This window comes from Ambystoma mexicanum, chromosome 12, assembly GCF_040938575.1.
Source record: "Ambystoma mexicanum isolate Mex_15411 chromosome 12, UKY_AmexF1_1, whole genome shotgun sequence".
Lineage (NCBI taxonomy): Eukaryota > Metazoa > Chordata > Amphibia > Caudata > Ambystomatidae > Ambystoma > Ambystoma mexicanum.
Window position 1 is genome coordinate 1,177,383,920 of NC_090936.1, and position 27,415 is coordinate 1,177,411,334.

The 27,415-nt window shown below is 47.8% G+C and overlaps 1 protein-coding gene across 1 annotated transcript in view; it reads right to left on the bottom strand.

Annotated features, from left to right (window-relative positions):
- Positions 1-27,415, bottom strand: part of CCDC38 (coiled-coil domain containing 38) — a 1,810,821-nt gene that overhangs the window by 438,879 nt on the left and 1,344,527 nt on the right. Inside the window, exon 13 of the mRNA XM_069629826.1 lies at positions 22,610-22,761. Coding sequence (XP_069485927.1) covers positions 22,610-22,761 — 152 coding nt within the window. The remainder of the gene's footprint in view (positions 1-22,609; positions 22,762-27,415) is intronic.

Here is a 27,415-nt window from a genome sequence, read left to right on the forward strand (position 1 = left end):
TTTACTAGGACAACTACTACGAAGGCCATGATAGTGTTCAAGAAAAGTGGCATACCTATTCTAATGGTGACCAAATTAACTGACCATCCACCAGTTCACCTACTTCTCCCATAAATCACGCCACCTCGCACACCTGTATTAAAAATCACCAAAATCAAGACAACCTACTGACCCGTATGGCCACTGACAAAAACAAATGCAGTACCGATCGCGAGGCCCACTCGACTCACAGCATATGCCCTCAACCTCTCGAGTTTCCCAATTCGGACAACTGCACCTTCCCAGTACTAACCAGGATACTCAATCTTCTTGACAAAGGCCACGAGCTGACACATCTTGAGCTACGTGAGACCAAGCTCTCCTTGTCTGATATCATGTGCAAACTACATAGACTAGAAGGTTTTATGTTCGCACATGAAAATGTCCTATCACAGAAAATGGCAACATTAGACAAGATGATTCAACAACTTCATGAGACAAAGCAGCAAATAACAGCTGCTAAAAGCACGCAAACTACAAACCACTGTATGCCAGTAGTACCTGTGACCAAATCCTATGCAGATGTTGCTCGTGAGAACGTCCTGCAAAGCGAATATAACGTTCACGCACTAATCAACATCTTACAAGAAGCTGCAAAATCTAACTCCGCCAAGCTGGATGATGTGTTTGGATACTTATTACAGGAAAAGGGCCTGTTTTCTCACGGCCCAACTCAAATGGCCACGCTGAATCCTGACACATCCATGACCGCTGAAGCATCGGTGGATGATCCGAACAGTACATCGCTGCTGATAGCTGTCAATGAGATGACAAAATGTGCAAACGATGAAGTACTAGTCACTAGCAACCTAGTAGACACTCAGGAATCAGAATAAACGTCTCCACAAAGGCTCTCACATAAAATGTAACGAGCACATGCAAGAGCACCTAAATGCAAGTCCAACATTAAAGAAATCCACACACTATAGGCTAAAAAACAACCACAAAAAAAACCTTAAGGTAAATGGGCATAATTCCAACACCAAAAATCTTTGTAATCTGTCAAAGGACGATGACATAATCGACCTAAACCAACTGACCATAGAATCAAAGTTGCTTCTCATCTTAGACCACCAGTCACCCAAAGGCACATCTAAAGTTGGTCCTACTGAACCAATAAAAACCATCAAGAAGCATCACATCGCCAGAAGTTCTACTGCTGAGGTTGGTGACAGTCGTGCTGAAAATGAACCATCGCAATAAACTGAAAGTGTTCATTTGCCTCCATCAACTAAAACAAACTTAAAACAAATCACTCTAGCGCAATTGTATCCAATCATTAATAACAAACAATTTAGAGTTCCTAAATCTGGCTCTTGTAATGGGAACCCTCAAATGAGTCCAACATTAAATAAGGCCACCATTGCAAAGAGTGATGATCCAAATCCTCAAGTAAGTTGTATTTCAGAATGCCTCCAATCGGACTAGTAAAGATATGCCTTCACAAACAATAAAATACATTGCCTCCACAGCCAATGTCGATCTATCTGTTCAGCCCACTGTAACTCCTACAGGTATTTTACCTAAAGCCAACACTCGTGCCGCACATTCTTGCCTCTCTTCCTTCTTCCAGTGTGGTAGACACGGGGGACCCCAATATTGAACTAACTGAGGATACACCCAACATAATAGGTTGGTCCAGCAATCCGGCAATCAACGGTAAACAAACATTAAACCGTTCCTTCATTTTAAATACATTCAAACAAAGTCCAAATCTAAGGACTTTACAATCAGAGGATATAGACTGGATTACACTCTCGACTCATAACAACTATCAATTGATCTGTGGACTTCACTCACACATTACTATCAAACTAGTATGGGCACACATATCAGACTTTGCTCATTAGGGGCTCACTCTGCATCTATTTCAAACTTTGGAATTGGCTAATGAATTTTTACAAGCTCAAGTATTCACACTAAAATCTAACAATGACAGTGCATAAAATAACTCTGAAACCGTTCCATCTAATACAAATGTTTTTGCCCAACTGTCTATTTTAGCTGGTACAGTCAAAAATCTATCATGGCTCGCTCCTTTATTGACCAGCATCTCAGAATTAACAAAGCCAACTAATCAACTGTAGCTACCAAGATTTTAACATTGTGTCATGGAATTGCTGTGGCCTTACTGATTTACAACTTTGGGTAAACTCGCTGTCAGTGGAAGAGCAACCGACTGTTCTTATTATTCAAGAAACCATGAACACAAAAGTCTTTCAATACACAACGTTGAAAGTGAGTTCAGATGTAATTCTGGCCATAGAACACTCAGTGAATGAGGGAACAAAGTGTGTATTTTTTATTGTATGCACATATTGGAATCCCGCCAAAATCACCATAGATGCAATTTTTAAGCGCCTTGATTCTGTTTTAGAAGAAGCCTTTTTGCATAATCCCAATTACCATATTATATTGGGTGGAGTTCAATTCTGCATGCTCCTCACACATTAACAGGCCGATTCATGGAATTAATGTGCGGCGAAAATTTCGACGCAAGCGTGTGAAAACGTGCGATTCGCAGTGAAAGAGCGAAAATCGCAGTGGAAGTGCGAATATCGCAGGGAAACCATCGCACATCTATTCATGGAAGTCCGTGCGTGAGTAAAATCAGGGATATGCGCTGAAAAAGTGCGCAGCGCGCCGGTGCACAAGTCATCTAACGGCGTGCGCTAAGGCCACAGCGAATGCGCACATAGTGCGGCGCACATAACAAAAGTAGGCGGAACATGGGGCGTGACACGCGGAATGGGGAACAACTCGTGAAAATGTGGGCGTCACAGGGGAAGTACAGGAGGCAAGTGCGCGGAACGCCCACACGCTCGCCTACAACACGTATTCATGGAATCGAATATGGCAAACCAGCGCACGGGCAAAGACGCGCACAGGTCCATACACGTCCGCCACACGAAAGCAGGCGGTAGCGTCCCTGCGCATGAATAAAATGTGCGCCAAAATGTGCGCTAACAAAAAGCACGTACACACAGCTCTGATAAAAGTCCCATACTGTGGCCCTCTAGGACAAATGACGTGCAAAGGGGTACGCGACAAACATGGACACCCGCTGTGTGAATAATAGCGGGTGCGTGTATTTCGTGGGTGCGCGGGAAGTTTTACACGCGATCGGGCCTGGGGGAGCGTGGTGCGTGTATTTCAGGGGTGCGCAAGAAGTTTCACACGCGATTGGCCTGGGTATGTGTATTTCAGGGGTGCGCGAGAAGTTTTACACGCGATTGCCCTGGGTACGTGTATTTCAGGGGTGCGCGAGAAGTTTCACACGCGATTGGCCTGGGTACATGTATTTCAGGGGTGCGCGAGAAGTTTTACACGCGATTGTCCTGGGTACGTGTATTTCAGGGGTGCGCGTGAAGTTTCACACGCGATTGGCCTGGGTACGTGTATTTCAGGGGTGCGCGAGAAGTTTAACACGCGATTGGCCTGGGTACGTGTATTTCAGGGGTGCTCGAGAAGTAATGGAATCGCGTATGCGTGCTGACGTGCTTACGCGCTAAGGGCCTTTCCTCGAATTACATGCTGACGTGCAGAATTTTCACGTGCCAAAGCACTCCGTATCAAGCTGGCCACGCGTAAGCACACGGAAGACCACGCTCCTGCCCAAAAGGCCGAATTACTGCCCCCCAGAGTCCCGAGCAGCCTCCCACGAGCCATCTGCTGCTGCCTGCCTGCCTGCTGCCACCGTGCCCTGCCATTTGGTGCCTGCACATCAGCCATCTGCAGGGGTCCAGTTGCTGTGTCCATCCCTGCTGGAACAGAAGACTCCCGACTGGGATACCATCGCTCCACAGCCCAGCCCCAGGACCCAGTTGCCCACCCACGCCTGCCTCGGGGGTCGCCATGTCGGGGCAAACACCATTCGAGACCACTGGCGACCCCCAGCCAGAGGGGCAGAGGACCACCAGCTTCAGTCAGAAGGAAGTTGGTGTCCTGGTGGAGCTTGTCCTGGGGCATTATGATGCCCTCTTCGGATCATCACGCGCCGACAAGGAAGGACGGGACAGGATCTGGGACGACTTTGTGGTTGCCATCAACGCGGAGGGGGTGGCAACCCGCAACATCAAGCAAGTCAAGAAGCGCTGGGAGGACTTGAGGTCCAGGACCCTCATGAAGGCCCGGCGCCTCGTGGAGGGGGGCCGGGGCAGCAGGAGTACCATCCAGATAAGGGTCCTGGAACGCGTGCACCCAGCGCTCCATGCCCAGATCCTTGAGAGGCAGACCCGTCTGGAGTCGAGCGGTAAGTGGCCAAGCATTGCTGGGTGAGACAGGGCATGTTGCAGTGTGCTGGTTGTCTGATACTTGCCTGTATGTGTGACATAGGCCATGTATGCATGTGTGTGTGCAGGGACATCATAGTCATGCATATGAGACCAGTAATGTGTGAAGCACATGGTTGGTGTATGTGTTTAAATGCAACATGGGGAGCCCTATGCGAAATGGACACATGAGAGCATGCCAGTCTCTGTTCCTGGACATGGGTGGGGGTGAGGGATGGGTGCTGATGCCATGTACTTGTATGGTGTCCATGTCTGTGTGTCTGACCTGAGTGTCTGTGACTTGTGAATGCCATGGATGCATGACATATGTCTGTGACAATGTTCAGAATCACTGATGCAGCCTAGTTATCCTTGCATCCACTGTGTCTGGGGTGTACGAGTCCAGATGGATGAAAGTACGGTGAAGTGTGTGCATGTGATAGGCATGACCCATGATGCATGTGAGTTCCAAAACAATATTGTATGTTTCAAGAGTCCCTTGGACATGTTTGCTAATGTCCATAGCATGCGCCATGCCTGTTACTGCATGTGGTTTGCCTGCACTGACCCATGTGTTGTGGAGGGACATGATGGAAGTGATCTTTGACAGTGCCACTCATCTGCTATTGCTTCCTGTCTAGGGGACCATTGTACAGTACCCTGATGCCTGTGTTCTATGTCTCCCTCTACACAGCGCAAAGTGAAGAAAAGGGCGGAGAGGGCGCTGTGGAGCAAAGCGGCAGGGATGCCCCCACGGCTGCAGCGGAAGGGGTGGGTGAGCCCCCAGAGGGGCTTGCAACGGCGGAAGACGGGGTGGAGCCATCCAGGTTGGTGGTTTCCACAGAGGAGGAGGAGGCCGCTACTGAGCCGCACGTGGGGCCTGGTGGGGGCATCCGTGCTGGTGCATGTGGTGCAGTCCAGGGGCAGGAGGCAGCACAGGTCACCGTGGAGGGGCCTGTGGATGTCACTGTCCCTGACACTGCGACTGCACCACCATGCACCAGCAGGTTTGCCCCATCCCAGGCCCGTCCGCAGGTAGGGGGGATGTCCATGTCATCCCCCCTACCTGCGGACGAGGGGACCCCTGGCCGTATGGAGAAGGTCCTGATTGGTGTTGCATTGCGCACGGGTGTCATTCGTGAGGACGTGCGTGCTTCCCGAGGGGAGCACGCACGTCATCACGAAGAGCACCGTGCCAACGTGGCCCAGTTGGGAGCGGCCGTGGTCGGGGGTTTCGTACATGTGTCGGCCACTCTGGCGACCCTCTCCTCCTCTGTGGAGGCTATGCGCCAGTCATTCTCCATGCCGTCTTCCGGCCCAGATGCCACCAGGGCCCCCTGTGGACCTGCCCCGACCAACGCAGCCAACTCGGTGGGGATCCCATCCCTGCCACAGTCAGGAGTCGGAGGTCCAGCAGGGGTGGACACACCAGCAACTGGACCCCAGCAGATGGAGGATGTGACGGCATCATCGGGGAGGGCACGTGCACGACGGCGTCGGTGGATTCCATCAGCCTGGATGCCGTCGTGCTGGCACAGGCAGTTGCGTCGGAGGCAGCGGCAGGCTCGACGTGGGAGGCATCATGGCTCGGGGCCATCAACATCAGGGGGGCAGGCATTGGCCGGAGGGCAGGAGAACCCTGGAATGGGAGGCTCTTCCGTGTGGGAGCGGTTGGGCCAGCATATAGGTGCGGAGCGGCAGCGGGCAGAGGAGGAACAGCTCACAATGGTCAGGGCGGAGAACTCCATGCAGAGGGCGCTGAGGCGGGCTGAGTGCCTCGAGGGTATTCGCAGGGAGTTGGAGCTGGACACTGCATTATCCCTGCAATACCTCGGGGCTAGGGAACATGCCCGCCTCCAAGCCATTGAACAGGAGTTCGATGATGCCCTGGCCCATGGCATCAACCAGTGAGCCGTCGGACTAGCCCGCTGCCCTTGTAAATAGTTATGTAGTTAGTGTTAGGTTTCCTTTGCTTTTTTATTTATTTTAGACCTTTTGGACAATGGACCACTTTTTTGTATATAGTTTTTTTATTAGGTAGTATTTTTAGATAGGTTTCATTCCTTCAGTTGGGATCATGGACCCTGGATTGTTTATCTGTATATAGTTGACTGTTGGATTATAGTTTTTTTGGGATTTACCCATGGAGCAATGGTTTTCGGTTTTGTTTTTCCCTTGGATTTACTTTTTTGATCTGTGACTTTGGACACCTTTCCTTTGGATTATGATTTGTGGTTTTTCATTATTTTACGGACATGCTGCTTTTGGTTTTTAATTCCCATTGTCGTTTGCTTATTTTTAATTCCATTTATGTTGCTTTTAATACATTTTTTTCATCATACTTCAATGTGTAGTATCATCTCATTGGTTTCATGCATATCATGATATGGGTTTTGACATTCACTTACACCCATTGTGTGTATGTGAGGGACATGTGTTCATTTACTTACTTGCCATTGGGGTTGTATCATGTAATTGGCATTTCTAAGTGGGTGGATGCAATACTTGGGTGGGTGTTTGGCATGTGGAGGCTGCCCATAAGGGCCAGGGATCTAGATTGTGATGACGTGTTGGCTGGGGAACATGTGTCAGGGCCTGCGGGCAGGTGCCCCGCACTGCTGGGAGTTGGGGGTGCAAGGGGACATGAGTGGGACATGAGTGGGGGCCTGCGGGCAGGTGCCCTGCACTGCTGGGGGGTGGGGGTGCAGGGGGACATGAGTGGGACATGAGTGGGGGCCTGCTGGCAGGTGACCCGCACTGCTGGGGGGTGGGGATGCAAGGGGACATGAGTTGGTGATCAGCAGTGCAAGGAGACATGTGCCTTTGCTGGGGGGCATGCCCATGTTGGGTGGGCTGCCTGCGGGACATGACCAGGGGTGCAGGGTAGTCCCCTGTGGTGTGGGCTGCCTGCAGGGGCCGTGGAGGGTGTACAGGGAACACCTGGGAGGACCCACACTGCCAAATCACGTGTAGGACTTCCCGGCACCCCCGAAATACACGTACCCTGCTGAAATCGCATGTGTAACTTCCCGCGCACCCCCGAAATACATGTACCCTGCTGAAATCGCGTGTGAAACTTCCCGCGCACCCCAGTAATACACGTACCCTGCTGAAATCGCGTATGAAACTTCCTGCGCACCCCAGTAATACACGTACCCCGCTCGCACAGGGCCAATCGGGTGTGAAACTTCCTGCGCGCCCCAGTAATACACGTACCCTGCTGATATCGTGTGTGAAACTTCCTGTGCACCCCAGTAATACACGTACACCGCTCGCACAGGGCCAATCGCGTGTGAAACTTCCCGCGCACCCCAGTAATACACGTACCCTGCTGAAATTGCGTGTGAAACTTCCCACGCAGCCCAGTAATACACGTACCCCGCTCGCACAGGGCCAATCGCGTGTGAAACTTCCTGCGCACCCCAGTAATACACGTACCATGCTGAAATCGCGTGTGAAACTTCCCGCGCACCCCAGTAATACACGTACCCCGCTCGCACAGGGCCAGTCGCGTGTGAAACTTCCCACGCACCCCTGAAATACACGTACCCTGACGAAATCGCGTGTGAAACTTCCCGCGCACCCCAGTACTACACGTACCCTGCTGAAATCGCGTGTGAAACTTCCCGCGCACCGCAGTACTACACGTACCCTGCTGAAATTGCGTGTGAAACTTCCCGCGCACCCCTGAAATACACGTACCCTGACGAAATCGCGTGTGAAACTTCCCGCGCACCCCAGTACTACACGTACCCTGCTGAAATCGCGTGTGAAACTTCCCGCGCACCCCAGTAATACACGTACCCCGCTCGCACAGGGCCAGTCGCGTGTGAAGCTTCCCGCGATCCCCAGTGATACATGTTCCCCGCTTGCCGTGATGGTACAGGGTTAGCGCAGCCCTTTGCGCTGGATTGTGGATTTTGATGGCTTTTCCCTGCGCGAGGGGCGTTCTTGGGGGCGTAACTGGCGCTGCTGCAGGGTCGCTGCGCCACTGTGCGCCACGGCTGGTTTTGGTAGCTGGAATCCATGAATACGCTGTGCGCGGAAATGGATTTTAGCGCACACGGCTGGCGCAGGGATTCGCACACGCACACTGTGCGCCAGCCGCGTGCGCCACTTGTGTGCTAAATTCTATGAATTACCCCCTAACTCTCAGTCGCTGCTTACTAATCCATATACCCCTACTTGTTCTGAGCAGAGAGGTAAACAATGGGTAGACTACCTGGACGACTGGGACTTACATCTGGTCAATTTTGAGAGTGGCTCCCATACAGGTACTTGGCAAAGAGGATCGTCATCTTCCTACATTGATTATTTTTTTGTATCTGCTATCCTGCTTTGGTTAGTCGATCTTGTGCATATTGCTACAATAACCAAAGGCGATCACACTCCTATTTCACTAAGAGTCAAACTCAAAGTACAACCTCTTCCAATCAATCCATCCCTTATCCTAATTCAAATGGATAGATCACGCTTGTCAGTACAATGGAATCCCAAGTTGTGTAGGGAACTCACGCGTAGGTTAAACATGGATGTCTATCGAATAATTGATCAAAACTCTTCCTATGTAAACTTTGAGACCTGGAGAATTGGAATACTGTGGTAATTCAATTTCATCTAAATGAAGTAACAAAAAGAGCTTCCATTCTGCAGAGGGTGCACAATAATTCATACAATTTGGAAATTGTGCAATTAAAGCATGGAATAAATGCTAAGTTAAGCTCTCTTAACAAACCTAACCTCAATGTGCAGGTGAGACCGGGAGCATGCCCAAAGATCACTTGTGGTTACATAGTAGGACATATGTCACGACACAATTTTAATTAAAGCTGCTGCATAACATTCTCTGGGCCTGTCCCCTATCGGGGAAGAGAGGCCCTGGATCGCCTTCCCTCCAAGTACTCTCACAAGGAATATTGGATATTGTTGTTTAATTGATATGATCTTTTTTGTAAGGGTCCCAGACCCTATTCCTCTCATTACAGTCTACTGATAATGTTTCTTTTAGTTTCCCATAGGGTTTATCACCTTTCCCTCACTTTCCATACACTGTTGATTTTTTATTTTTCTCTACCCTCAGGGGACCCCCAAGCATAGGCTCACCCACCAAATAGCTCTAAGGTCTTGGCTGCTGCCCTCCGGTCGGTCGCGGGCTTCCCCGGGTATTTCTCTTTTTCGCCGGTGCCCTGGGGCTCCTCTCAGCTTCTGCCCCTGTTCGGCTTTTTTCTTACAGATGGACTGCGTCATCCTGTAGTGCTGCGCAGCTGGTGCTTTTCCGCATCTAGCCTCTCAGTTCACTCAGTGTGTCCGTTAGAGACCGCCACTTCAGTGTCTCCGCACCTGTGCCTGCTGCTGATGCTTTCCTCACCGAGCACCGGTCCCTCTTGAACAATCTTGACCATACTCTTCCTAGAAATGTCCCTGACAATCCTAAACTCACACCACCTCAAAAACAAATCCATTAGCAACACAATGTACTTTCCCCTTCTGTATCCAAGACCTACCTGACCCATTATGTCCATGGCCAGTTCACTCCACACACCACCTAGCACCTTAAATTCCATAAGGGGCTGCTTCTTCGCTTCCAACCCCTTCCCTGCTGACCTGATAAAAAATTGACATTCCTCTAACTTTCTCTCTATGTCCCTGTTGAATCACGGCCACCAATAATCACTCCTCATCACTCCTCAATCACGCCGCAAATCCCCTTTTCTGGGCAACACTGATGATTCAACATATGCCCTCAACTACACCATCTCCATTCCACCTTCCTCCTTATCCTCATGAATAGGCATATTCAACCTGGATAAACAATCTGCCAATACGTTTTGCATTTCCGGGAATAATCTGCATCTTGAACTGATGACATTGCATCCTCGTGACCCAGTCGACCACCCTCCTAGAAACTTTATCCAACCCTTTATTCTCAAGATAATTTTGAGAGGCTTGTGATCCGTTCTGATTATGAAATTGGTACCCCTAGGAAATCCTTAAACCTCTCCAGAGCCCAATGGCATGCAAGTGCTTCCTTCTCAAGTACAGAATCATTTCTTTCTACCTCCCTCAGTCCCCGAGAAGCATGTACAATAACCTCATCATCCTCGCTATCACCTCCACCTTCACATAATTGTGATAGTACCGCTCCAATTCCACCATCACTTGTATCAACAGTAACTAACAGTAACAACAGCTAGCTCCTTTTATCACAAAGTTAATACATTTCTCTTTCAACACCTGTACTGTCCCAACGAAATTAAAAAACTCCTGGGTACTCCCCTTACTAAAGAAACCTAACCTCGACCCATCTATCCCAACGAATTACAGACCCATTACGACTGTCCCGTTTCTCCTGAAGATACTAGATAAAGTGGCGCACCTGCAAATTCAGGTATACCTTGAGGCTAACAACCTTCTAGGATTTCGTCAGTCAGGCTTTAGACTTAAACATTCAACAGAAACAGCACTTATAGACTTAAACAATCAAATGGATGATATTAGGGACAAAGGAAAACTTGCCCTTCTCCTTCTTTTAGACCTCTCAGCAGCATTCCACTTAGTAGACCACAAGTGTTATGCGACTACCTAAAATCAGCAGCCTTCTTCTCTGATGAAGCTACTGCTTGGATCCAATCCTTTCTGGATAACCGTACAGCAAGAGTCTTCTCCCCTACTGCCTCAGCTGAACCTATACCTATCACCTGCGGAGTACCACAGGGATTGTGTGTCTCCCCCACGATGTACAACATCTTCACACAGCCTCTATTCGACGACCTTGACAATCTGGGTGTCACCTACACTAATTATGCCGATGACACCCATATTCTCATCCCTATCACTGGTGACCATAAGATAGACACAATTATGCTCAACAAAATCTACCTCATCATTCAGGCTTGAATGGCCACTCATGGCCTCTGTCTCAATGATGAGAAGACACAGCTTCTGCTCATTGGCTCCTCTCCACGACTAAACACATTGAGCAATCTTTTCAAATCACTTAACATTGATGGCAATATCATTGTAGTTTCCAAGGAGGTAAAAACCTTTGGTTTTTATCTGGACTGTGCCCTAAACCTGAAAAGACAAGTAAACAACACAGCCTTGGTTACAACCTACACCTGCAAGCTCATTAATGCATGTAAGTCATTTCTCTCCACACTTAACTGCATCACCTTGGCTAGGGCATTAATTCTCTCCAAAATAGACTAGTGTAATGCTTTATACCTTGAGTCCAGCAAACACAATATCAACAAATTGCAAACCTTGCAAAACAATGCTGTAAGAACCGTACTGAACATTCCTAGAATGCAACATATCTGTGAAGCTAGACGTAATGTTAAATGGCTAGCGGTGAAAGACAGAATCAACTGTAAGTCACTAACCCTAACTCACAAATGTCTTGTGAACTCTGCCCCGAAATACTTAGTGGACAAATTCTCTAAAAACATTTCGGCTCGACCTATCAGAACCCCTCACTCTCATCGCCTCAAGATCCCCAGATACAAAATCAAGAGAGCAGGTGGTAGCAGTTTCCAGGTTCTAGCCTCCAACCTATGGAACTCCCCGCCTGTACACTTAAGGTCAGAGACCTCCTTCCACCGCTTCAGAAAAAATACCAAAAACTATCTCATATCGCTCGATGTTTAACCTGGCATTGCACTCCTTAGCTGTACATAACTGCTCTGTAACGTAATATATAGTATTTACTAGCTAGGTAATTTCGTGTATTGTAAACAATTGCTGCCTAGTCCAACTTATGTTCTGTAATTAACTTTTCCAATGGGTGCATTGTAAATAACTTACCCTACCCACTTTTCTGAATAACTTCTGTCTATCTTTAACTGTTAACTGTAAATGTGCTCTGTCACTATATGTAGTACTTCCTGTTGTCTTACCCGTTAACCTTCGTAAAAGCTCTCAGATACCTACGGGTCAGGTGCGCTATATAAATGAATAAACAAACAAACAAACAAACTATACTGGTCCATCGTGTATCAAAAAATCCCAACGGATGAGCCAAATCAATCTCTTCTTTTATCCCCTTGAATTCCTCCTCACTCCTTTGAAACCAGACAAATTCCTTGCCTCTCTTCAATAGCTTCCTCATTTCAATTACCTTTCCCGCATAATTTCTAACAAATTTCTGTTAAAATTCCGTCATCCCCAAGAATGACCTCAATTTAGCCTTACTCTCAGGACGCTTCACCTCCTTGATGGCATTTACTAAACAAAACACTCCTTCGGCTTCACGCCACTCCTGGACTCCTCATGTCCTAAACACTCCACCTTATCCACTCTAAATTTACACTTCTCCTCCCTTAGGGTGACTCCCTTCTCCTCATAAATCTTGAGCACCTTGTCCAACCTCCTATCATGCTCTTCTTCCGATTCTCCACATACAAGCACATCATTTTGAAAGCAGAATACCCACTTCTCTCCCTTAAATAACATGTCTATGATCTTCTGAAACACAAGATGAGGCTGACACTAACCCAAATGCCATCCTCCAGAACTGGAAGACGCCTTCATGGGTGATAAAAGCAGTGAGATTTCGATATCCTTCCTCCAACTCAATTTGGTGATAGGCTGAGTCCATATCAAGTTTTGAGAACACCTTCCATTGGCCCACTCTGGCCAACATTTCCCCCATATTAGGTAGGGGATGTCGATCCACTAATACACATTTGTTCAGCTCGCACAGGTCAACACACAAGCACAATTCCCCTGATCCCTTTTTCACAACAACTAAGGGAGACGTCCACAACTTGTCGAGTTCCTTCATCACGGCCTGCCTTATGGCTAAAGGAACATATCTCAGTTTGGCTGAATTGGGGACACTTCCCTTCCTTAAAATGATTTGGTGCTGCACCCCTTTTATTTTCCCAACACCCTTCCTGAATACCTTCCAAACTTATCTCCTATGGTGCACCCCACCTGCAAAACCTGTTCATCTTCGTTGGGTGTAGTCTTATTTTCAACTTTTTCTGTTCCCTCCACTCTAGCAGTGTGAGACTCTTCTTGATCACATAAATCTTCCCTTCACTGCGAAATTCAAATTTGCCATTTAAATACACAAGAAGCTCAATTCTATCCTGATTATAGCCTCCCAGGTTGACATCTGGTCTTAAAAAATTGTGCACATCCCCTTTTACTTCTTCCTCTAACACCTCTCTAGACATAAGGGAAATCTTCTACCCTGAATCGGCCAACATCAAAACCTCTCTATCATTCACTCTGACACTTGCATATGGATGCTGACAGTCATCACTTTCCCCATTCCACACAGTATTGACAGGGATGTTTTCCACTGGACATGCTTCTTCCTCATCCGATGATTTTTGACCATCCTCTTCATTGACGTAGAAAACCTTCTTCTCATTGAATTGATCATTCTTACAGCAATTTGCGAAGTGTCCTCGCCTCTTACAATTTGCACATGTGGCTTTCTTTCCCAGGCACATCAGTGATGCCACAAAATAGGAATTGCTCACGCATCGAAAGCACAATCGCTCTTCCTTCATTTCCACTCTCGGCTTATTGTATTTGGCGTCAACCCCTCCTCAAATACTCTGTTTGTCCTTGGCTTTCTTTTTCTATTTGGATTCTCCCACAATTCTTCCGCCTTCACTTCAGCCCCATCCTTCTTTGCTAATTTCGCCACACATACAATAGAGTGTTCCACCCTATTTGCAATGTCTAAGACTTCATCAAGTGTGGGTTCATCACTTAACCAGAGCTCCTCTCTATCTACTCTACTCTACTTTTGATCTACAGTGAGCCATAAATTGGTTGCGTATATGCTCATCAAAAGAATCTTGACATTTGCAAGATTGCCCAAGTGACGCAGGGCTGTAACGTATTCCTCCACAGACTCGCCCTGCTCTTGCACATGTTTACGAAAATTGTATTGCTCCAGTATGGTACTTGTTTTTGGATTCAAATGTAAATCCAGTCTGAGTAGGGCAATCTCCAGTTCGTTCACAGAATCCTCTCCACCTTCACTTGGGAGCTGCGACAATGTCTCAAATATGCGCTGCCCTTTGTAACCCAAGAAATGCATCAGCAATGAACGCTTCCTGTCGTTGGAATATGAACTTCCACACGCAGCTTTGATTTAATGCATCAACCCCTTCCTCCACTGCAACCATTTTATCTTTACAGGACCGGTTGAGGCCATGAACATAGGTGGCCCTGTTACCCTTGGCATTGCCATCTTCCTTTTCTCTCCCCGTACTCCTTCCTGGAAGTTTTCTTAAAGCAGTGTCTACACACACAAAAGAAACACTGTGATTAATCTTCTGGGTTGTGTGCCTTCTATGAGTCTTCCCAAGTGCCTCCTGGTTGCCTCCCTTTACCTCCTTGTCACCTTTCGTCTCGTATTGCCAACCCCTTTGTTACTCTCTGCGCGCACTCTTCTTTTCTTGTTTATTGATTCACTTGTGTTTTAATAAGCTATGGATCCCTTTCACACTTTATCATTGCTCCCTTTACCTTTTTGCAAACATTACTTCATTTGCTCTTGTGTTTGTTAGCTTTGGTAATGTATACAACTTCAATGACTGTCCAAACTTCATAGATGTCTCCTTTGCGCATGCACATGATTGCCGGGGCTTAGGCTTCTGACTCCGACGGTACGCACATGCACCGTCTTTCATTCTGCGACGATAGCATTAGATGTATGGGCCGAATTCCTGGCAAGGGTGAGCCTTTATTCTTACAAAGCTTTGTAAAGCGTTTGCCTGAGGCGGACCTATTTTTTACAAATGCCGGCGGCCTCTCCCTTGCCCGCTCAGTGCATATTAGTATTCTTTGTGCGGCGGGGGGTTGACCGTTCGTCAAAGGTTCTTCACTAACGATGGGGAGCTTGGACAAGCAGTATCTGTGATGCTGTGATTATGGACGGATTATGGCTTCTGCAAATGATGCTTTGGTCGCGTTGCCGTTCTTGTTTACAGGGTGACAGGGGTGGCTTGCGCAGGGGAAGACATGAAGGCACTTACTAGGAAAGTTATTATGATGTCAGCTTGCCACAGCGTTCACGCTGGTATATATTCTCTTCCTCCAGTGATGATCCCACTTTAGCCTCTGCAATGTCGGGAACGGAGCTGCAGTGAAGGCAGTATGTGGAGCAGCCGGGGGTCCAAGCACTGGTTATCCTCGTCACCAATGTTAGGATACCAGGGACACCACACGTTGTAACTTCTTCAGAAGCTTTATTTCTAAGCTATATACAAAAGGACCCCCAGCACAGCTCAGCAAAGCCACAACCAAGGGTGCTACTCTCCAACTGCTGCCCTCTGGAACCCCCAACAAAAGTAAACAGTAAAGAACATTCCTAACACATAACATTCCCAATGCAGTGTAGTCCACCCAACACTCCACTCTCCATCATCACACTCCATTGAGCAAGCAACACCATAACAGTGTATCTGAGTGATCCCTGTGGATCTGCACCTCTTACTCATCACAGTTTCTTCATTTAGATCTTCATGAAGGAGAGGTGTTTGTCTTATATGGATACCGCGTTCTCCCACGATAGTCGTCACTGGTCCCACAGGGGGTTTCCCCTCCCATGAGAACCACCCGCTGAGTAGCACCCCCAGGGCAACTATCGGGTAGCGACCTCACCTCCCTGGCCTCATGGGAAGGGGTTCCCCCTTTGGTAGAAGGGATGATAGCCTGGCATTCATCACAGTACACAGAAGAAGAATCCCGTGATGAGAATCTGTCTTTGTATCAGTGTACATATCACACCCCTCACATACCACACTGGAACGTTATCTCCTCTGATATTTGCTGTGCATCATCATCCTGCCCCTAACCTAAAGACACACTACTCACCCAACCCTTTGGCAGCTTATACACATGAACTCAGACCCGGTGCCCTGATGCACCCTACTCAATGTGTGAGTTCAATACATGTCGGCCCTGTACTGTAACTTCAGAGGCAATTTCGAACCTAGGCGCCCTAATGCACCCTTTCTCAGTACATGTGTGCCCCCTTTGTGATCTCGTACCTAGGTGCTTTGATGCACTACAGTCAATGTGTGATATTAGTGCATGTGAGGTGCATTGTGCCCTATGGTCACCTCCAGACCTCATCTGCATTGTGTAGTGCCCTATGGTCGCCTCCAGACCACATTTGCATTGTGTAGTGCCCTATGGTCGATTCCAGACCACATTTGCATTGTGTAGTGCCCTATGGTCGCTTCCAGACCACATTCGCTTTGTGTAGTGCCCTATGGTCGCCTCCAGACCACATTTGCATTGTGTAGTGCCCTATGGTCAACTCCAGACCTCATCTGCATTGTGCAGTGCCCATTGGTCGCCTCCAGACCACATTCGCTTTGTGTAGTGCCCTATGGTCGCCTCCAGACCACATTCGCATTGTGTAGTGCCCTATGGTCGCTTCCAGACCATATTTGCATTGTGTAGTGCCATATGGTCGCCTCCAGACCACATTGATTTTGCACCTTATGGTCGCCTCCAGACCACATTTGATTTTATGTTGTGCCCTATGGTCGCCTCCAGACCACACTTGCATTGTGTAGTGCCCTATGGTCGCCTCCAGACCACATTTGATTTTATGTTGTGCCCTATGGTCGCCTCCAGACCACATTTGATTTTGTGTTGTGCCCTATGGTCGCCTCCAGACCACAGTTGCATTGTGTAGTGCCCTATGGTCGCCTCCAGACCACATTTGATTTTATGTTGTGCCCTATGGTCGCCTCCAGACCACATTTGATTTTATGTTGTGCCCTATGGTCGCCTCCAGACCACATTTGATTTTGTGTTGTGCCCTATGGTCGCTTCCTGTCCACACTTGAATTGTATTGTGCCTACCTTATGTCACCAATGCCCCCTATTCGCCATTCCTCTGCACGTCACCCCAGCCCTAGCATGCTACTTTGCCTTACCGCAATCATGTTCCCCTTTTGTGTCATGCAAAGCAACATACTTTGCACTGGCAATAGTTACATAGCCTACAACAATGGTCTAGTCAGACCTGCCTGCCCAAGACATCACCCCATCACTTGCCCCACACCATTGCTGCCTACCACACCGGCCTTCCTCCCGGTATCACAATCCGCCTATCCTACCCTTAGCCATGCACACCCTTCTGATGTCCCAGCCATTATGCACTCAGCCGTCTCCAAGTGGAACCCCACCGACATGAGAGCATCATGCCCCACCCTCAACTACAGCACCTCCATAACTGCTAACCCAACTGTCTCTCGAACCACTACCTTCATCCCTACCGATCGGAACATTAGACTTGGTGCCAGAACCCACCACAGATCTAGCAAATGCCCAGCCAAACCACCCAATAAGACCAACAATCATACTGTAACACCTATCAACTCTACCCCTCCTATTCCTAAAGGAGCTCTTCTAAATGTTAGATCATTAGTCGCCCACTCCAATGAAGTCGCAGACATTATTCTAACCAACAACTTGGACTTCCTTGCTGTAACCGAAACCTGGCTGCATGATCCTGCAGGACCATCTCTCACCCTAGCCATACCTGACAACTACACCATCCTCAGAGCAGATAGACCTAACGCTCGAGGAGGTGGTGTAGCCATTATTTTTAAGTCCTCGCTTGATATTAGACTAGCCTCCTCTCCACTTAAATCATGTGAGCATCTCACAGTCAAATTATAAACTTCCCCTAAAAGCACTATCACGCTGCATTTAATTTACAGACCCCCGGGCCCACCTGGTTCATTTGAGGAAGACATCACCTCACTAGTTGCCGAAAGTTCCAAACCGTCAGCACAAATGATTATACTTGGAGACTTCAATCTTGGGTTTAATGACCCTCACGACACCCCAGCCATTTCCCTGGCCACGGCATTAGGGGAGCATGGCCTAAAACAATTCTGCTCCAAACCCAGCCACTCGAAGGGCAGAATCCTTGACTGGATAACCGCCCTTAACTGCAACATTACTGTGAAAGATCCCATACAGCTCATTTGGACCGATCACTACTTCCTCCCATTTGACATTAATACCAGCAATTTAGTGCATAAAAAGCCTATTATTGCACCTGGCTGTTCAACTAGGAAAAAGAGTAACATCACAGCGGAAGCCTTAATACCCTTGGTGATCCCTACTCTGAACGCACTTCCATCTACAACTGACTTGAACCAATTGGTCAACGTCTATAACGATTCCATGGCCAAAGCCATCGACATCATTGCCCCACTGAAAATGCGCAAAGGGAAACCTAAAGCGCACCTGAATACATGGTACACCCCAGAGCTCAAAACTCTCCGTCAACAAAAAAGTAAACTCGAAGCACTATGGAAATCAGTGCCTTCAGTAAATAACAGAACTAATCTCACCAATATCTCCACTCTCTACAAAAATGAGATTACACGCGCTAAGAAAGAATCTCTCAACACTAGGATCTCCCAGGCAAGCTCCAGCACAAAGGAGCTCTTTAACAACCTAAAGGAATTAGAAAACCCCACTCCTCCCACTGACTCTTGCACTAAGGATAAACCTTGGTGCACAGGGATCCAGAATGCTCTTTGGAACAAAATTTCAGGGCTCCAAACCAAAATTGACAACAAACGACAACAACTCACTCCTGGTCCTACCTCCAGTTCCACCCCTCTTCCACCTACCGCCACTAGCTCAGGCTTTACCTTCAAAAAGGTCTCCATACCGGAGGTACAGAAAATTATAGCATCTTTGAAACCCTCGAACTGCAAGGGGGAGAGTTGCCCCGCACAGATCATAAAAGATGCAGCCAGGGATCTCTCCCCCTTCATTACTAAATTAATAAACCTGTCTTTCTCCAATAACTTGGTCCCCAGTAATCTGAAACAATCCTGGGTCTTACCACTGATAAAAAAAACTACTCTCGACCCTGACATACCCACGAATTATAGACCTATTACCACCGTCCCATTCTTACTAAAAATTCTTGATAGAGTGGCCTATTTACAAATCCAGGATTACCTTGAGAAAACCATTTACTAGGAACTCGACAATCTGGCTTTCGACCACAACACGGGACAGAAACGGCCCTTGTTGATCTCAAGTGCCAGATAGACGAACTCAAAGATAAAGGTAAGGCTGCCATTCTTCTTCTCCTCGACCTCTCCACTGCCTTTGACCTGGTCGACCACAAAATCCTGTGCAACCATTTGTCATCGGCAGCACACTTCTCCCACTCTGCGGTCACATGGATCCAATCCTTCCTGGACAATAGGACCATGCGGGTCTTCTCACCCCTAGCAGCAGCCGACCCTATTCCCATTACCTGCGGTGTCCCACAAGGATCCTGTGTCTCACCTTCTTTGTACAATATAGTTAGAAAGGCCCTATTCGACAAGCTGGACAATCTGGGTGTCACCTACACGAACTACGCAGATGACACCCAGATACTCCTCACTCTATCCGGTAATTACAACATGGTCGCCAAATGGATCAATGAAGTCTTCTCCATCATTCAGGCATGGATGGCCACACATGGCCTCTGCCTGAATGATGATAAGACCGAACTGCTTCTTGTCGGCTCACCCAATACCATCCGGAAACTTGGTTTCTATTTAGACACGAATACCAACCTAGCCAAACAAATTAATATGACTGCCTCAGCCACTGCCTACACTGGTAAATTAATCAGGGCCTGCAGACCATTGATCTCCCCTAACAACTGCCTCACTTTAGCTAGAGCACTCATTCAATCCAAATTGGACTACTGTAATAGTCTCTATGTAGGTGCCAACAAAACAGTAATCAACAAATTGCAAGTCTTACAAAATAACGCACTCTGTGCCGCCCTAAATATTCCCAGAAGAGAACATATCTCCGCTACAAGAATCGCATGCAAATGGCTCTCCATCCAACAAAAAATAGACCTAAAAACCTTATGCCTCACATATAAAGCTCTTAACCACCTAGCCCCGCCCTATCTCACTAACAAATTTACATTAAGACAGAACACCAGAACCACCAGATTCTCTAACACATTACAACTGACGGTGCCCAAATACTCCCTCAAAAGAGCTGGTGGATCCAGCTTCCCAGCTCTGGCCGCACAACTTTGGAACACCATTCCACTGGATATCAAATCCAAACCCACCTTCCAACCTTTCAGAACTAAGGTCATCACTTGGTTACTCAACAAATAACCAACCATGTATGTATGCATACCTAATGTGCAAATGTTTCTTATTATGTTTGCCTATTATCATCTATGCACTAACTGCCTGCTTGTCAACCTTTACATATGCCTCATTACTGTTGTACTATTGTTCCCTACTGTTGCCTGTAACCTGATGTTCAAAGCGCACATATACCCCTGGGTCAAGAGCGCTATACAAATAAATAAACAAACAAACAAACAAACAAACAAACAACCTTTGTTTATATTTTCGTAGTTGGATCAGTTTGCGAATCATGCCGTGGAAGAGAAGCAGGTCTAGTTTTGTAGCACTGGAACTGGCACTGAAGCGGGAAATGTCTCTGGTGTCTGAGGATTTCCTTAAATGTCCATAATCTGGGCTAGAAAGAGTCCAGTACCTGGTCAACACGCTTCTCTTGGGAACAAGAAAATACTGAGCAGCCTGGGTTTGATACCCATACACATGCTTTTCATTTTTAGTTGTCTCCCTGTTCACACATTCCTTGCTGTTGATTCTATGCACTCGTATCAGAGGTTATTCCATAGTTGCACAGGTGATGAAGCAATCCCTGCCAGTTTACAAACTTCTAACAGAGACTTAAGCATTGCAAGTTGTCTAAGGTCCACGTGGCACACAGAAGGTCCAGCCATGGTACCTGAAGAACAGAGGTTGTTGAAGCAGTGATGGTGGTTGAGGAGGAGCAGAAGGACTTGGGCCAAAATAAGGCCTATCCAGATATGGCGACACTAAATCAGATGGGAAAAACCTGGGATAGCAGCATCCCTTACTGGTGAACTAAGTAACTTACCAAGTGGGAAAGCAAAGTACTGTGCAGTGTCATGATCTGGCTCACCTGGGTCAATTAAAATGATGGGTTGCCCACTCTGTACTAAGGACGATTCATCGACTTATCTGTTGGAGGCAACCAGCTTAAGGAAGTGCTCAGTAGCTGCTAAAACATTTTCTTCCCTTCCACACCTTTCTATCCTTCTTATGTTTTTATGGTGCTCAGGAAAGGCACATTGGTTATAAGAATACTGTTGTACCGTGGTAGTAGCAGTGGTTGCAAAGTCTCCTCTACCTTCCATGTGCTAGCTGAAGATGGCTTAAAAGAATTACTCATTTGAATGCTTGATGTAACCTTAGCCACAGTCACAACAGTATTTGGCATGAGGACAATGGGAGGAATTTATCTCAACTTCTGCTGCTGCACATCACAGCGACATACCGTTTCAGAGTGTTTGCTAACCAGAAGTAACTTAAGACTCCAGGATGCTGCATGCATTCATGGCTTTGTGCTGAAGCTCAGTCACCATTCTATGGTACCTTTGTAGCCTTTTCACGCTTGAATAGGTCATCCGGTTTTTCCCTAATAAGGAAGATTTAGTCTCTGGAACCCAGTTGGCTAACTTCACAACTGTACCGAAAGACACTGCTGCTTCTAATATCATGCTCTGTACTGAACACTTTACCTTCTTAGGTCTTACAGCTTAAGGCACTATAGAAAATATACCTATAGCACCAGTCCCTTTCTAGGAATCAAATGAAGGTCTGCCCTCTAAAACTGCAGTGTCAGCTAGCAAATAAAGCACAGCTACTTACCAGGTGGAAGTTTCCAAGGAACATATTACAGCCTTTGTGCAGGCCAGCGGCAAAACAGTATCTACTAGAGCTTGTGCTTCCATGAAGCTGGTCATATAAGACATGCATGAAGCATTGGGGGTGAATTAGGCAAAATAATTCTATTTTTGAAGAACCAATTAGAAAAAAGAGTAACAAAAACACTCCCATAGCAGTGAATAAAAGGGTAGGGGGGCAAACACTGCATGAACAGGGGATGGAGAAGCAGAGAAACGTTTTAAACATGCGTTTATAAGCAAGAAAAACAGAAACTGGGGGTGATGGTGTTAAGCTATGTTATTATGCTTCTGTACTGTGCCATATCACCAGAAGAGTGTTACACATTCACAGGGGGACATGGCAGAGAGAGGCTCAATTTAAAATTCTAGAAGTGAATTCAATTCTCAAACAGGTGAAAAGTAGGTCAAGTACGATGACAGAGAACCATAGGCTCGATTATTGGAGAGTGCACTATCTTATAATTATGCAACAGCATATGCAACTTCAAAACACTAGGAAAGACTTTTAAACAATTACAGCTTTTGTTGTATTTTGAAGCCTCGGTCTCGAATTTCTTCCAGCGTTTCATCTGTTTCCTGGCAGTTTTGGATCAGAGTGAGATTCTGTTCCTCTAGATCTAAGAAGACTTCAAGCAGTTGCTCAGGATCTGTAAAGTAGATCTCTGGATCCTAAAGGAATAGAGGGTAAGCTTCCAGTTGGTTATTTATACCATACAGGGTTGAATGCAGTGAAACAACTGTTTACGAGCGCAATATAAATAAAGTATCATATCATAAACATAACCACAAAACACACAACAGAACTTAACAATAGTGCCATTCAAGAATACAGTACAGAAAAGGCTTTGGCCACCCTCATGAAGATAGTCATCACACCATAAGGCCAACCATATGTATTTAAGATGTAAGTAAAATAGTTCCTCCTATATCATATGGCATAAATCCAAGCTGCCGCTATCCCAAAATCCCAAATGACTCTCTTTGCATAGATGGTTGGCTGGTGGGTGTATTGCACCTAATCAGCATCTTGGTTTACTAATCATTTGTCCTTTTCAAGAGCTTATGTCCCTTCCAAGTTCTTTACAGCATTACGGTATTTAAATTGCATTGTGAAAGTATTTAAATTGCATTGTGAAAGTAGTGCTGTCTTTAATTTTGCCTCTTAGCAAAGCGTTCTTCTAGCAAACTGTTCTACTATTGCCTGAGCTCTTGTTGTTTTGTTCAATTGTCTGCTATTGTCCCGTCCCTCCTTGTCTCATCTGCTTGCGCCCCTCCCTGTGTCCTTCCCTAGTGTTGTCCCCGCCTCTACCCCCTTGCCTCCCCTTCCTCTTCCTCTTCTCACCTCTCCCTACCTATTCTATGGTGCTCTCTGTCTCTCCTATCTTTTCTTACTACTTCTCTATCGACTATCCTGCTTTCCTCACTAAATCTGGTAGGAAGAAGTTTAAAAAGGACATCCTGGTCTCCAACCCAGGTCTCCCTATCGCTGACACCTATACCTACGCTTCCTCCAGGCAAACCCTCACCGACATCCTCGTTGTCGTTCCCTCACCAGATCTATGGACTCTTCATATGTTCTCTGTGCTTTCTCATTGCTCTTCTACTCCCATTATTGGTGGCACCCAGTGGGAGGCCCTCCTGGCCTCCTTCCACTCATCTAAAGTCATCATTAATGTTTACCTGAATGGTACCGTCTTGGCCCAAGGCCATTAGGCCAACCTTCTCCTCTTTGAAAGACGCTTCCTGCACCTCATCAATTTCTTTTCTTCTCCTGCTGTCCCCTCTCCTCCCTCCATGGCTTCCTTACCCACCCCCTGCTGTCTCCTCCTTGGCTACCTTGCCCTCTCCTCTTTCCTCTTCTGCCCCCCCTCGGGCTTCTTCTACACCTCTGCAGGGCGTACCTTTGATTTGCACCCCTCCGTGGAAGTCTTTCAAGGATGGCAACCTTCTCCATATTGCCACTCTAAACTCTTGCTCAGCTGTCAAACACTCCTCTGACATCTGCTACCTGCTTGAAGAACTTGTCCTTGATGTCCTTGTTCTCACTGAGACATGGTTCACGGACAGCTCTGTCACAAGCTTTGACACTCTCGTCCGGACGGCTACAAGATCCTCTCCGCGCCCAGGTCCAATCGTTCTGGAGGGGGTGTAGCCCTGATCTTCCCTGAGTGGATTCCTGCCTCTGTCATTCCTACGCAAGCTTATTCCTCTTTAGAATGCCTCATCTGCAGGCTCTCTCTCTCTCCTAGCCATTCCCTTACTGTGGCTACCATCTATCGCCCACCTGGTCAGATCTCCTCCTTCCTCTCTGAGTAGCAGACCTCTCCTTTTCCCCCCTGGTCTCGACCATTCAACTCCTTTTTGGAGACTTTAACATCCACCTGGATGCTTACTGTCCTTCCTTTGGACTCTTTCGCGACCTCTGCATCTCTCTCTCACTCTCTATCCCACCCTCTGGCCCGACTCACTCTGCAGGGCACACTCTGGATGTTCTGATCTCTACAGACCTTCCCCTTTCTATCCCTCTCACCAATCCTCTCTCCTTGTGTGATCACTTTCTCCTTTCCTCCGAGCTCACTCTCTCCACCCCTCAAGGACCAACCCAACTCCAGCACTGCCACTGTGTGTCAGTTCTGGTTTTGCCACCACTTCCTCACCCCCCATTCCCATTTGGCTAACTCACACCCTGACGCAGCCCTTTCTATGCGCCACTCTGTTATATCTGATACTCTTGATGTTATTGCCCCTGTCATGAGGATCCGCTTGAAGCCCAAAGCCAAGTGCAACTCCTGGTACGACTAAGACCTCATCACCCTTAAACGCAAGTGCAGGGTGGCTGGGAGGAAATGCGTGCTTCCTGTACATCCTCTGACAAACTGGCCTGCCAGCTGCTCCATAGGCAATACCGATTCTCTCTGTCCGCACCAAGAAGAGAGCCCTCATCCAAGCCCGTGTCTCAGCGGCATCCAACAACTAGGCCGAACTCTTTAAAATCTGCAAGGAGCTGGCCAATCCTGCTGCAGTCTCTACCTCTCCTGTCCCCTCCCAGGCCCTCTGCACGGCCCTGGCTCCTCATTTCATCTCTAAAACTCATGACATCCTGTCCTCTCTCTCTTCCTCTCCTCCTCCCTCTACTCCCCGCTCTTCCTCTCGCCCTTCTGTGGCTACCCCTCCTAGATCCTTCTCTGCCTTTCCCCTGTTCTCCCCAGATGAGCTTTCTAGACAAGTCCGACCTATGAACGTCTCGCCAAAACAGGTTCTCCCCTTTTCCTCTAAAACCATCAAGGACCATATTGACACCCTGGCTCCTGCTTTGGCTGACTTCTGAAACCACTCCTTCACCACTGGAGTCTTCCCTTCCCCCCTGAAGCACTCCCTTGCGCTCCCTCTTCTTAAGAAACCCGCAGCCGACCCCCCCTGCCCTGCAAACTACCGCCCAATCTCCATCACTCCTTTCCTGGGCAAACTCCTGGAAAAGCTTGCCATCTCCCAGCTTAATCGTCCCACTGAATCGGTTGGTTGTCTCCATGACAATCAGTGTGGCTTCAGAGCTGCCAGTAGCACGGAAAATGCTCTCCTGAACATCTGTAAAGACCTGCTCTCTAACCTTGACTCCAATACCCCCTGTGTCCTCATCTTACTTGATCTCTCTTCTGCTTTTGACACGGTCAAACATGCCATCCTGCTGAACCGTCTCCGTGATAACCTCGGTATCACTGATCAGGCCCTGGCCTGGCTGACCTCTTTCTGCTCTGATCGACCGTACCAGGTCCAACTTGAGCCCTTCCTCTCCTTTATCTCTATCTCTACCTGTGGTATTCCCCAGGGGTCTAACCTCTCTGCCTGGCTGTTCAATCAATACCCTGCACTTCTTGCCCACCGCATTGCTGCTCTCTGCCCCAACTTTCAGTGCTATGAGGATGACACTCAGCTCCTTTTCGGGCTCCCTTCCGCCACATCTTCTCCTTCTCTCATCTCTGACTGTCGGTCCGCTATCCAGGAGTGGTGTGCCGCCAATGATCTCTGCCTTAATGCCAGTAAAACTGAGATTCTCCTCATTGGCACACCTGCTCCCTCCTTTCCTATCACTCTCTGGCCGGCCTCTCTTGGTCTTCTTCCTTCTCCCACCCATGAGGCTAGAAACCTTGGGGTCATCTTCGACTCCACACTCTCCTTCTCTCCTCACATCTCTGACATCGCTAGGAAGTCACACTACCAGCTGCATCTCCCCAGAGGTATTCTTCCTTTCCTCTCCTTCCCCAGAAGCTCACTGTATGCAGAGCTCTGGTTTTTTCTAGGCTGGACTACTGCAACAGCCTCTTTCTAAATCTGCCTGCTTCTACTCTGTGCTCTCTGCAATTCATTCAGAACAGGACTGCAAGACTTGTCCTTGGCCTCAAGCCCAAGGATCGTATCTCTCCAGGACTGCAATCTCAGCATTGGATCCCAGTGGCTGCGAGGATTAAGTTCAAAACCCTCTGCATTGTCCACAAGGCCTTCCGGGGCCTGGGGCCTCAATACCTTCAACTCTCTCTTCCTAAATATCTTCCTTCTTGATCTCTTCACTGATCCGCCTTCACCTCCCTCAGGGTCAGTTGCTTCTCCAGCAACCAGTTGGTGGTAGATCTCTTTCTTCAGCTAGGGCCTCCCTCTGGAACAGCCACCGGCCTCCCTGAAACTCGAGGAGAACCATCTCCGGTTCCAGAAGCACCTCATGACCTTCATCTTTGCTTCTGGTTTCTCTCCTCCTCTCCCCTACTGAACGCCTGACTGTAACTGCACTGGTCACCTGGCTACACTCAGATCTCGGGCCCAGATCCTCTCCCCCACCTGCTGCACAACTGCACTGTCTCCCGGGCAACCCCTGCACTTGGGGGCTGTTTCTGTATCCCTACAGTCCCCTCCAGCTCTTGACACTTGTTGTCTGCACATGCCACTAGCTGGCCGCCCTTCCCACCTATTGTTTTTATGTATTAATTTATTTACTAATGTTGATCCTATGTACTGCACTGCCCCCTCCACCTTCCCCCGCACTTTCCCTTTCCCCCCTACCCTGCGCTTGCGCAATCTCAATGTCACATGGCCTAGTAAGATCGTTGTCTCTGTTCCCCCTCCCTTGCCTCGTCATGCCTTGAAACACTTGTGTATAGATGAGTTATGAATGCCATATCATATCAAATTATACATTTACTGGGCAAGTCTGTGTGTGCACCACCACAAGGTCTGTAAGGGGTTGTGTGATAACTTGATGACGGAGCCACCAAAGAAATCCTGCACTTGAGCCAGTGTGCAACTTACACCCCATACACAAATACAGTCTGCA